Consider the following 13,987-nt stretch of genomic DNA (forward strand, 5'->3'; position numbering starts at 1 on the left):
TACCATCTAGAAGGAAGGAGGGCAGCAGATACATAGCAACACCGCCACCTGGAAGTTATCCTCCAACCCACTCACCATCCTGGCTTGGAAATATATCGACATTCCTTCAATGTTGCTGGGTCAAAATCCTGGAACTCTCTCCCTAATAGCACCATGAGTGTACCTACACTACAGACGTCAGCAGTTCAAGGCAGCAGCTCACCGCCACCTTCTTAAGGGCAATAAATACTGGCCTAGCCAGCGATGCCCACATCCCGTGAACGAATAAAAGTGCATGCGAACATCCCCACCTGCAAGGTTCTCTGTCATGTGCTTTAAGCTAAATAATGATTTTTAATCCACCAGCTGGAATTCTGATTTGAATTTTTAAAAACACAGACTAAAGTGATTTAAACTCCCCAATTTGCATTACTATACTTTCCACATTCCAATTCATTAGAGTGGAGTCATTAAGTCCGCAAAATCCAAAGACAATGACTTCAGGGAGTGTGAAGCACTCACTTAGGAACAGGAGAAGGCCATTCAGCCCATCGAACCTGCTCCACCATTCAACATGACTACGGCTGATCGAACATTTCAATGCCTTTTACCCACACTATCTCCATAACCCTTTATGTTATTGTTAATCAGAAACCTGTCAATCTCTACCTTAAACATACTCAAAGACTGAGCTTCCACAGCCCTCTGGGATAGAGAATTCCAAAAATTCACAACCCTCTGAGTAAAGAAATTTCTCCTCGTCTTGGTTCTAAGCGGCTTCTCCCTCATTTTGAAATTGTGTGCCCTGGTTCTAGACATCTCCTGTCTCATTAGCAAGGCATCTATGGCAATCACCTGAGGCATTCTACTATATCTCCTGCCACCACACTACAACAGGACGTCATTCACGTGTGCCTGGAACAGGATGTTTGCACACAATCGACGTGTTGGCACATGTGCAGTGCTGCGGATATCATTATGTGCCCATTGAATGCTCACCATCCAATTACTCAACCTGCTCACCGCCCCACTCACAGCCTTGTCTGCTACTTCGCTCATTGCCTAGCTCATCTCACCCCTCGGCACTTCGCTTGCCTCCCCGCTCCGAACACTTGGCTGCTTCACTCGCTGCCTGTAGACAGTGAGGAAGCATGAAGGATTAGGAGCGGAACCACCAAGGAGGCAGTGAGCTGAGCAGCGAGCAAATCACAGTAACAACCCCAGGATTTTTAACTGGTGTTTTGGCGTTCAACATTGAGAAAACTGCAACCTTTAACCACAGTGGAAAAACATGTTTTGTTGATGCTGCACTTAAGATATATTTACATTGCTCAATGTTACTGATGGTCCTATTCTTTGCTGCAGGCAGCTACCAGTGGTGTCTCTGACAGTGGTGGCAAAAGGCACTGTGCCTGCATGTCCGGTGAATGCGCCTCTTTCAGTTGCAGTGGCAGCAAACACAGCCAAGGTATTCAACTGTTAGAGATGGGGCATTAAGACTAATCGCTTAGAGAATGGGACCCTGGTTAAGTTAGCTTCCAGACATGAGATTGTGAAGTCACCTTTGAAATACACGTCCTTTTTTGAATCCCTCTGGCAGTTGGAAGAAGGAAAGTCAAATGACAAGTCAACCATTTGTATGTTTTAAGCACATGCTTTCTCAGCAGAACTGAGAGGAATCAGCTTAGGGAGAAGACCTAAGTGGGGTCCCTTTTGCCTCCTTTTTTCTTGGTGAACTTCAAGCCCTGTTTGCTTACTCTGATCATCCAGGGATGCCCCACTGCAGACAGAGGTTTCTTAAAAGAATCCAACCCAGCAACCTACCGAACAACCAACTCAGCTGTCCACATCTTTAAATCGGAAGCATCGAGACTATCAAATTCAACATGAAGTCAGCCGAGTCACCAATCTACAGATTGTATACTCTTACTTTTTTTATGGACTCCAATTTGGCCAAACTATCCTTCCCCACTCTGTAATCTGTATTTTACAGAGTGCGAGCGTGTGTGCGCGCGTTTGAGAGAGATAAAGGTGACCCTTTTCTTTGTTTAACTCAAGGAAACCTGCCCTACTGGTTCTTTTATAATCACAGCGTGTAAACCGTTAAGCACTCACTGAACTGGCAAGTGTGTCCTTCCAAACAAAAAAAATCTGTTGCGGTCAAATGAGGAGAGGGCAAAGAGGAAAGCCATTCGACATTTCCTCACCTGGTCAAAACACCCCTCCAAGTCACACACCATCTTGGCTTGGAAATATTTTGCTGTTCCTGTGAAAACAGTGAGTCAAAATCTTGGAACTCCCTCCCTAATGACTTTGGGAACACGTACACCACAAGGACAGAGGCGGTTTGGGAAGGCGGCTCACCACCACCTTATGGGAAATTAGTGATAGACAATAAATACTGGCTTTGGCTGTGAAGCCAACATTCCTAGAATGAATTTTTTAAAAAAGTTCCAACAGCCCAGCTGACTAAATTAGAGTAAATGAGCTATGTGCATCAAAGAAAAAAAGAGAATCCTGGTCGATGCCCAGTCGATGTATGGGCTCTTGCTGATTTCATTCATGGTGTCACAAATTGCCGTAGGCCACTTTCCACTAACGCCTGCTGGGAGTGTGCACATGGACAGCAGTTCAGAATAGGAATCATCTCAGCTATGATACAGTGCCCTCTCAGTCAAATATTCCTGAATTATGACTTGTGCAAAATGGGCAAAACACGAGTGAGTGACTGATGTCAGTCAACTGTAGCCTAGTGAGGAGTCAGCACTTTAAGAGGGGTGAAAGAAAATGTGGTATAGAAAAAAGAGAAAAGATTTTTTTTAAAAAGCAGCTGATTAATGAAGGTAAATAAAATTGGTTGTCATTAATGCAGTACAAGGAAGTGACCTTGTTAAGTAGCTTATGAAATCAACCTAAGAAAATCCACAGTGCATAAAAATCCACAAAATAGTCTATGGGCCTGATATGCAGGATACAATCTCTTCCCATCAGAACACAGCCCACTTTTCTAAGCTTCAAGAATTTAAGACCTGATGGGTCTAAATCTCATCATGGTACGGAGTAGCCAGTCAATCAATAGTGTCCTGGTGCCCAGGGAATTTACCTGGTTCATGGACTGGTTTTTAAGAAGCTTGAAATTCTATTGTACTATTACCTTAATATTCCACTGCATTGGAACAAATGTTATAATTTTTTGCAAGGTCACAAGAAGAGAAACCAACAAAAAGAGAGGCAGTAAAACATTAAAGTTGATAGCCACATTAAATTTGCATTCCCCAAAATGACAACTTACATTTATACAGCACCTTCAACATAAAAAGAATTCCAAGGTGCTTTTGCAGGTGGGGTGAGGAATGGAACAAAGGAAACAAGAGCAATATAGGATGAGGTACAAAGCTAATGTGGGACAATTAGAAGTGCCTCAAATCCTGATCAAAGAAGTGGGCTTTTAAAAAGTTTCTTTTAGAAAAAGATAGAGGCATATCTAGAAATAGAATATTTAGGGAGCAAGTTTCAGAAAGCAGCAGACTCCATCATCAACAGAGGAACAAAACAAAGAGATGATGCAAAACAGCTCAGATTCAGAAGACAGAAGGGTGTGGAACGTGACACAGACTGGAGGAGGTTGCAGAGGTAGAGCTCGGGTGAGGATGAATAGATTTTAAGCCAACAATGAGGGTTCTATATTCAATGTGCTGTCAAGTAACAGTGTGGGTTCACAAGGGTGAAAGTAAAAGGGGAAAGGAAATTAGTGCAGGCATGATACAGAATGACTGAGATTTAGAGGGTGAAAAACAGCTGCAAGGAAAGAGCATATTCACAACATGAGTTTAGAAGTGACAAAGGCATGGGCAAGGCCTTTGGCAGTGATGGGGTGAGGCAGGGGTGCAAGGTGATGTTAGAGGCGAAAGAAGTCGGCTTGACGATTTATCAGATGTCAGGTGTGAAGCTAAACTTTGGGTCAAACAAACAGCAGTTACCAATTTACAGACTGTATACTCTTACTTTTTTTGTGAACTCTAATTTGACCAACCTATTTTTCTCCAATCTGTAATCTATATTTGTGTGTGAGCTTCAAGTGTGTGTGTGTGTGTGTGTGTACGTGTGTGTGTGTGTGTGTCCACGCGTGAAAGTTAGTGTGTATTTTGTTTTGCTCACATCAGTTCAACTATAACAAAGCTAACCCCTTTCTTTGTTAAACTCAAGAAAACCTGTCCTATTGGCTCTTTTTATGATTTCAGTGCATAAACAGTTAAGCACTCACTAAATTGGCAAGTATGTGCTTTGGAAACAAAGAAAACCTGCTGCAGTCAAATGAGGAGAGGGCAAAGAGGGGAGTCATTCAACCCCATCTCACCTGTCTGCAACACCTCTCCAAGTCACACTCCATCCTGACTTGGAAACATTTCACTGCTCCTATGAAAACAGTGAGTCAAAATCTTGGAACTCGCTCCCTAATGGCACTGTGGGAATACACATACCACATGGACAGCAGCCGTTTGAGGTGGTTCCCCACCATCTTCTCAAGAGGTCAATATTTTGGAAAGGGTGGTTAGAGATCAGGGAAACAGTAGAAGACAAACAAGTCAAGAAAGGGCTTTTCAAGAGCTGGTGATGTTGTTTTGAAGATGAATGGGATAGTGTATGAAATGAAGATTCTATTAACAATATCAGCAAGAATGTATCACAGAATAGGTAGTTGAGTGGTCAGTCAAGTGGAAAGGGAATCAAGAGAGCAGGATGTGAGCCTCATGAATTGAGCTGAAGAACTGTCCAAGTTGAAGAACTTGACTGGAATGGCAGAGGAAACTCTTTTGATTTCCGTTAAACTTAATAGAACCAGCCTCTCGATCTCAGAAACATGCGCAGTGGGAGTTATCAATGTTTCAATTTGAGCAGAACCTTATTTCTCCAAATTTTCTCACCTTCTTTCAAAGGAGGCAACTAATTTTGAAGTACGACTTCAACTGTGCCAGCAATCCAGCAATGCTGTTCTGACTAGCATTTTTTCATAACCTTAGCAGACAACTGGACAGAGATTGCGGGCAGACTTTTTGACTTAAAGCTTTCATTTTTTTTTAAGAAGACTGCACAAGCAGTGGTAGCATAAATTCCCTGGGCCAGGAAAGATATTAATTAACAAGAGTTTTGACTCTTGATCTTTCTGGGCAGCAACACAGCCAATGCCTAACCAAGTTTTCGCCCATCCACACAGATGCACTTTCCAGAAAAATAGTCATTAGATCTTGAAAGAGAGTCAGCTCTCTTTCCAGTTTTGTGCTCTGTAGCCCTGGAACACTTTATCCTGCCAGCAACACTGCTTATGTGGGATTAGTTAAGTTTGCAACTTAAATGATGATGCTTATATCTCTCCAAAGTTTAATTTGTAAAAGCCACAAAGTTGCATAGCTTTTCCAGTCTATGCTCTGGTTCCCCCACAAAGAGCTGAAGCAGCCTCATGTAATAAAAGTGGCCCATAAACTTACTGATCGAGTTTAAAAAAATATGTTGTGAAACAAATGGAACAGTGTGGGGCAAAAATTGAACATGAAAAATCTTTTTGTTCCCAATTTACAATTAACTTCAAAAAATTATTTTAAAATAAATATAGTGTGCGGACTAAATGCACAATACAAGCTATTCTGACAGTTAACATTTTAAGTATTTAACTGAAAGACAATCTTCTGGAGTATTCATCCCAGCAGAAAGCTCCAGGCTTATCTTATTTTCACTGCAATTTATCTTAGCGTCCCTATTTGTAACTGGAAAATAGACGAGTCAAGCACGAAAGAAACCTAGGAAAGTGACATGACAGGTATGTCAATTGGGCAATTCTACAATCTATGTAGAATAGAAAAGGCATATTTCAGAAATAAATGAGGCACTTCAAGTTCTTAGGCATGGGCTCTGGAGGTAAAGTACATGAAAACATCATCATAACCTTCATAGGTCTGGCAGTTCCAATGAACCTATGGATATTATATATTAAAATTCACAATGTTCATATCAAAGCTATTTTAACGCTTCACTACAAAATAGTAATATCTTAAGATTCTCTTGGTCAAAGAATTCTTGGAGCACAAGCTCTATGATTCCCTATGCTCCATCAGTAACAGTTTGTAACATACACCAAAAATTTACAGTATCAGTTCTTTGTAAATTACTTACTGTCCCTTTCCTTTTAGGAAGGCCCCATTGATTACAGACATGACAAATTTAAAAATTAGTACCTGCTCATAGTTTAATCTCTGAACATCAGTGATTTCTTTTGGCTTTGCATCGAGAATATAGTCACCTGCAAAAAGAGAAATTAAAATTACAAACAGCATCAAAATATTGCTTTCTCAAAAATCAACTTCGATACCTGAAAACTTTTATACATTATGCCAATTAGCTTTCATCCACGCGAGCACTTTCATTAAACATCACTTTCTCCTCTGCTCTTTTTATGCCAACTTTATCCAACATCAATAACAAATAAGCCATAGATTTCCAGATATTGCAAAATCAAAAAAGGTAGAAGACATACAAGAAGCCGTTAAGTCACCCTGCAATGTCACCTCAGTTTAATACTCCATCAACCAAAGCTCAATACATCACACAGTCTTAAGCAGTAACAATTATGTAAATTGGCTGCATCACTCTGAAAGTTCATTTAATACCTCAACTTGATAGAGCAAAATACAAAGGTTGCTTTACTATGGATGCAGCGCTACAAAAGTTGGTGGCTGACAAAAAGAATCTGTCTATAAGAATGGTGAACTGCACAAATGACTAAAATGCTGAACCAATGAGTGACAATTGAAGGGGATCCAAATAAAACTAATTAAACTGTTATTTTCTGTTTTCTCAGGTAAAGCAAATTTTGTTGGTCTTTTTCTTTTGACATTGTGATCTTCCATGATATACCTGAGACTCTTCCAGTATGTAACATTGTTTGGGGATCATGTAGTCTGCAGCAACAAGCCAAAATATGTAAAGCTCTATTTTGAGGAACTTGGTGCAAAGCTACAGCTGAGTTATGAACTAGACCCAATATCTTCAGCTGCTTCATCAATGATCTTCCCTCCATCAGAAGTGTGGATGTTCACTGATGATTGCACAATGTTCAGCACCATTCATGACTCCTCAGATACTGAAGCAGTCCATGTCCAAATGAAGCAAGACCTGGACAATATCCAGGCTTGGGCTGACAAGTGGCAAGTAACCTTCACGCCACACAAGTGTCAGGCAATGACCATCTCTAACAGAGAGAACCTAACCATCGCCCCATGACAATCAATGACATTACCATCGCTGAATCTCCCACTATCAATATCATGGGGGTTACCATTGACCAGAAACTGAACTGGACTAGCCATATAAATACTGTGGATACAAAAGCAGGTTAGAGGCTAGAATTCCTGCGGCAAGTAATTCACCTCCTGACATCGCCAAAGCCTGTCCACCATCTACAAAGCACAAATCAGGAGTGTGATGGAATACTCTCCACTTGCCTTGATGGGTGCAGCTCCAACAACACTCAAGAAGCTTGACACCATTCAGGGCACAGCAGCCCGCTTGATTGGCACCCCATTCCACCGAAGAACAGTGGCAGCTGTGTGTACCATCTACAAGATGCACTGCACAAACTCACCAAGGCTCCTCTGGCAGCAGCTTCCAAACCCCCAACCTCTACCATCTAAAAGGACAAGGGCAGCAGATACATGAGAACACCACCACCTGGAAATTGCCCTCCAAGTCACTCACCATCCTGATTTGGAAATAGATCACCATTCCTTCACTGTCACTGGGTTATAATCCTAGAACTCCCTCCCTAACACCACTGTGAGTGTACCTACACCACAAGGACTGCAGCGGTTCAAGAAGGCAACTCACCACCACCTTCTCAAAGGCAACGAGGGATGGGCAATAAATGCTGGCCTAGCCAGCGACATTACCGTCCCGTAAATGAACATAAAAAGCTACATAACATCTGACTGATAGAAAAAGGGTTTTAAATGCTGTCCATATACCTCTGGAAACATTTTTTTGATAATTAAAAATTGCCATTTGTCATGCATCTGCAGAAATTCTTGGAAAACTCCCTAAGTTGCAATACAGTGATTGGCTTAAATCTCCTCTTCACAAAATCCTAAACTGTTAATAAATTTAGCAACGGTCTTCTTTGGGCTGCTTCATTCATTTAATATTAACCAGCAAAAACAGAAATCAAATCCCTAAACATTCATTCTAAGTTCCCTGAGCAGCAGTTTGTTTCCCCACCTACTCCAAAAGTATTAAAAGCTGTAGAGGAAGAAATCCACAAAATATGATAAATTTACCCATCCAATACTTCCACCAACTTTCACTACCCTCTGAGGGACCTCAGCCTCTGCTCCACTCTCAGCTTTCATTATTCAGCTGATTGAGGCCATTGTGCATGCATGAGCTCAATACAAAACCTTTTGCTTGTTCTACCTTGTTAAAAAAAAACCCCGAACCTGGAATTGCAAGCTGGAGATGAAGATTGGTCTATGCATGCTATTGAATTGTTTGCAAATAATCAAAAAGCGCTCATGCTTTTCCATAATTATAATAAAAATTTAATTTACTATTTACAAAGCACCACCTCTGCTACGCCTATGGTGACAAGCCGTCCAACATAATGGATTATATAGCTTCAATAAAGCTTCTGAACCTATAAATGGCAGCACTAATTGATATCATGAACACACAGTAGTTGTCAGGCAATTAACACCGCAACACTCAGAATGCTATTCACCAATATTGACTGTTTCAAGTTCTATTCACTAAATATGACATCTAGTTATGAATAGTTAATGATAACTATTAGAACATTACTGGAAATATTTTTAACTCCACCATAAATTATGGTGTGCTGAGGACAATGAAAAATCCGTGCTCAATCTATATGGACTTAAAATGTTAGATTCCTTCTCTTGACCTTTTATATGTGATACTAAGCCTCTATCATGTAATAAAAACAAAAATTGCAGAAATTTAATTTAATCTAATTTCCTTTAAAATGCTAAGCTTTTGTATATCAATTTTTCAAATCATCATTCAAAATATGAATTGCTGATTGACTCATTAATTTGGATATGAAATGTTATAAGATGCGTGATCTTAATCAATTTCTTGCAAATTTACGTCACCACATATCCCTTTAAGCAATGTATATTCTATTATTTACTGTTTTGGCAGCATACATTTATCAACATCAAATGAATACACAAGTCATCTCAAAACGAGCAATGAAGACTGGGTTTGCTAATTTATCATTTTTTGATTGGATGCCACAAAACTACCATATTTTTCATAATATTATTGTGGGGTATGGTGAAGTAGGCTTAGGTTTGTGTGCGTGTGGCTGATTTAATTGAATTAGAGTCAGATAGATTGCAAGACTGAAATTGTCAGATGTAAAAAGGGTACTTAAAATGCTGATGAGTGAGCTAAAGTAAAAATTGCAGCAGATAAAATGCAAATTTCATTCATATCCTATGATAAGTGGAGAGGTATTTGGTTTTCAAAGAAACATAATAAAGTTTTGCAATTGACAGGATAAATAGGGCAAGGTTATTACATTTATTTTTCCCAAAAGGAAAAGATTATGTTGACAACATGAAAGATTTTTATATTATGGGAAAAGTACATTTCAAAGACACATGGGAACAATGGGATTTACAGATTAAAGAGAGAAAAATATATTTAAAGAAGGATGGAAAGCTGTGAGTGGATGCTATGTAAGATCTAAAAGATACACCATGTGAAATAGGCTTGGGAAAACAGCCTCTAGCCACACTGCAGAAGTCTGCTGTTCCAGTAGCCAAAGTTGTGTTAAAAAGCCTTTGGAATTCTGCTGTCAAGTGGGTGCTGTGGTAACCTTGCTGGATTGCCTCTCTACATTTAAAGTCTATTTTGGACTGTTGCTTTAAAGGGAGTGTGTAGTTGGGAGTCAGGTTAATTAGGAATTTTGGGATTTATTATATGTCCATTTCAGGGACGATCTTGCGGCCTCTCTCACACACTCCTGGAACTCTGCTCTTCAACACCAGTAAATCGAGTAACTGCTATGCATATTTCCAAAGCAACTGACAGGATCTGGCACCTTGTACTTCCAAATAATTTACGACCACGTGGCTTTCGACTAAAACCAACTTTCTGACCATCTAGTTTCCTATTAAAACATTCTCTGTTAAAGTTGAGCACAATCAGGCCTTAGTTCAGAAGCTACATTTGTTCGATCTTACCAATGACCTTATCCACTCATCATCCAAGCCTACTCTTTATTTTGTGTAAAATTCTACTCTACATTATGCAGCTTCCTTCAGATCCATTATCCAATACTTAAACTCCACTTCTCGCAAGGCAGCAACAGAATCACAATTTGATCTCCACTCTACACTTTAATGCGGCAATGAACATCATGTTTCTAAATTCCTGAAAGACACTTTCTTCATCTTAAGTTTTCTAATCTTAATGTTAATGGAAAGCCATTCATTTTGGCAGGTTCCAACTGGTGTTATAGTTGGAAAACCTCAGCCTTCAACGTCATTTAGAAGTCTAGTCACAGCTCCCATGCTCAGACCTTTTATGTTACAATCTCTGCTGATGGTAGGTGGAATTACCACTCCAAATCCACCACATAGATCACTACTTTTTTGTACAAAATGGTTTTGACCCCAAGAACTCTTAAAAAAGAAACTCCAAGGTTTTAACATTTCTCCACATCTGAGGATTGGGTCCAACAACCCCTCACACTTCTGGACAAGATACAAGGGAAAAAAGAGTCATCGCTCTCTCACAATCAAGTTACTAATATTAATTTAATATCAATATTAATACAATATCAGTATTAATATAAATAAATTATCAATACTGTCAATCTTCCTCTCAACTTTACTTTCCTGTTATTTTTAAGCTCCAAAGGCTTTGTTTTAAGCCCTCTTCTAGCTTTCCTGCTAGAATAAAATCAAAACTCAAACCAAACCTCTACGCTCACTCTTTTGCAGGGCCTCAAAGATGCAACTGGTTGTCTTTTCAATCATTCTTTCGTGCTGCAAGCTTGAAACCATCCAACCACTTTCTCTTTTACTCTATACATCTTTGGCCACATGCTGTTGCAAATGAGTCTTAGCCCTTCACTGCGCTCTCTCAATAAAAAACTTACGCTGCCCAGGGAGGATTGGGTCTGATGGATCAGCTGAACTGCCTTTTCTCATTCATTTCTCACTTGGTTAGTTTTATTTATTTCCAAACATATCATCCAGGGTAAAATTTCTGCTCAGAGTGCAATTGACAAAACGGGCGCAAATTGATTCCGTTTTGAAAATAAGACTTTTTCTTCAAGTCTACGTTCAAATTCACTTGCATATCAGTGCACACAAAATCTGTAATGGGCAACTGGGCTGCATTTCAAAACATTTACGTTTTTCATTCAAAATAATCCTTGATATATTTGCGAGCGGTAACGAAGTGCAGTTTGATTAATTCAGCATAAAATGGATTTAGCAGTGTCAATCTACCACCCGAGAGTAACCAGATTTCAAACTACTGACAATGGCTTTTAAAAATATATAGAACTGTTTCCCAGTTACCTTGGGCCACTGGAGTCAGTTTCTTAGAAAATTTCAAAATAAATTACATTCAAAGGCTTGCAACACATTCCTATTAATGTCCTTGCACCCAAAGTACAGAGTTTAATTTTTGAAGCATCCTTAATGACCCACAAACGACCAGAATTAATAGAAGCTCCCAGCACCGATTAATTCATCCTCAGGGTGTTTTGTGGGCAGGGCCTGCTTTCGAACAAATGTTCCTAAATTTAGCACAAGTATGCTCAAGCTCCACTGAACGCAATGTGCGCTTAAAATTCCACAAACTTCTGTGCTGGTTTCTGTTGAAAAACCTATGCAACTGAGCAGAAACTTCAGGTCAGCATATTGATTCAGCCAAACAAAATTAATTTATACCAAGCTATTTGGATCTAAGAAACTGCTGCATTGCAATTCGTTATCGCCAGTTTTAACATTCATCAAACCTCCAATTTTGATAAAGGCTGTGGGTATTGACTTGGGGAGGTGAACCTGACCCTCTTGCAAAATTTATGCACAAGCTTTTTTTTTGCAGTTTTCACTATGGGCATTTCATGTCAATTAATAGTTTTTTTCTAAAAATCATTCTTCGACATGTTGGATTTTCTGCCAAGGTCAGTACTTATTGCCCTAGTAATACTTCAGAAAGTGGTGGGGTGGGTTGCCTTCTCGCATTAATACAGACAGGTTATGCAATGAAGGTACTCCCCATGGTGCTGTTTAGGTTGAGGATTCTATGATTTTGTCAGTGATGCTTAAGGAACAGTCAGCGACATATGGTCAAATCAGAATGGTGAGCGACTTGAAGGGAATCGTGGAGGTTATAATGCTGCCATGTACCTTCTGCCCTTTTCCTTCCAGTGGTGGTAGTTGTCACATGCTTGAGAGCTGCTGCAGTTCATAAAATTTTAGAGCACAGGAGGCCATTCAGTCCATTATGCCAGTGTTGGCTTACCCTGTTCTTGCCTCACAGCTTTGCAAATTTTCCTTTTCAAGTAAATACCTAATTGGTCCTTTTCCTAATTGTCTTAAATCTGTGTCCTTCACCTGCCAGTGAAATCAGTTTCTCCTCACTTAGTCTAGCAAAGCCCTATTAAGTTTCCCATGAACCTCATCTAAGGAGAACAATCCCAACTTCTCTAGTCTCTGCACCTAACTGTAGTTCCTCATTGCTGCTTTAATTCCCAGAAATTTCAAGCACCCTTTCCAAGGCTCTGATATCATTCCTAAAGCATAGTGCCCAGAATATTCCAGCTGAGGTCAAACCAGTGTTTTATAAAGGGCTGGCATACTTGCTTCCTCTATTTATAAGCCAAGTGCTCCAAAATGCATTTGTAACACTTATCGGCTTGTCCTACCGCTTTTCAATGATTTGTTTATGTGAGTTCTGTAGGCAGTGTACACTATGTTTAAGCTCATAGATGGGATGTCAACCAAGCAGATTGCTTTGTACTGGACGGTGTTGAGCTTCTTGAGTGTTGTTGCAGCATTACCCATTTAGGCAAGTGGAGAATATGCAATCATACTTCGGGCTTGTGCATTGTAGGCAGTAGGGAGGTTTGACGAGTTAGGGGAGTGACTCACTCCTGAATACCCATCCTCTGGCCTGCTCAAATAGCCGTGAGATTTATTCTTGCAGTTGAGTTTCCAGTCAATGTTGGCCCTCAGGGGGCATTTGGTGAAGGCAATGCCACTGAATGCCATGGGAAGTTGATTAGACTCTTCTGTTGAAGAGTCATTACCTGACCCTTGTGTGGCATGAATGCTACATGTCACTTATCAAGTGTGGGCGTTGTCCTAGTGTGACTGCCTTTAGACTTACCTTCTTTATCTGACCACCACCGAAACTGAAAATTATGCAATTATCGGTCAGCCCCACTTCTGCTGCCACAATGGAGGACATGTCATTGATGAAGCAGATGAAGATAGATGGGTCAAGGCTACAACCCTGAGAAACTTCAGCAACAAGTTACAGAAGAGAGTGCTTTTACTGTTCAATAAAAACAATCATAACTTTGCAATAAAATACTTAAAAAACACCAAGTACCGTGGATTTTGTTTTCAATCTTTCAATTGGCAGAGGGAAAAACTAATAAGGTGACAAATGACTCTGAGGTAGTTTCATTTCAAATGAAAACATCCCTTTAGTATCAGTAAAAAAAAATCTTACCCAAGTATTCCATTAACTGCTCTGCTGTTATGATTTCCATCATAGGTGGAAGCTTAATCTAGAATAAAAATGTGGATTTAAAAATTAGATTTTATTTTGAAACAAGGTTTTATGCAATGAAAACTTATTTACATAGCCCACTCAGCATAGTAAAACATCCCACGATTTCACAGGAGTGTAATATGGCAAAAGTCAACTCCGAGCCAAAAGAGGTGTTAGGACAGGTTAACAAAGCATA

General features: G+C 39.9%; 1 protein-coding gene across 2 annotated transcripts in view; it reads right to left on the bottom strand.

The window, feature by feature from the left end:
* The window catches only part of mindy2 (MINDY lysine 48 deubiquitinase 2), a 60,564-nt gene that overhangs the window by 45,220 nt on the left and 1,357 nt on the right, over nt 1-13,987 (bottom strand). For both annotated transcript variants that reach the window (XM_078530307.1, XM_078530308.1), the window contains exons 2-3: nt 13,750-13,807; nt 6,210-6,274 (exon numbers count right to left, since the gene is read on the bottom strand). In XM_078530307.1, coding sequence (XP_078386433.1) covers nt 6,210-6,274; nt 13,750-13,807 — 123 coding nt within the window. The remainder of the gene's footprint in view (nt 1-6,209; nt 6,275-13,749; nt 13,808-13,987) is intronic.

The sequence above is a fragment of the Cetorhinus maximus genome, chromosome 26 (genome assembly GCF_964194155.1).
Source record: "Cetorhinus maximus chromosome 26, sCetMax3.hap1.1, whole genome shotgun sequence".
Taxonomy (NCBI): Eukaryota; Metazoa; Chordata; class Chondrichthyes; order Lamniformes; family Cetorhinidae; genus Cetorhinus; species Cetorhinus maximus.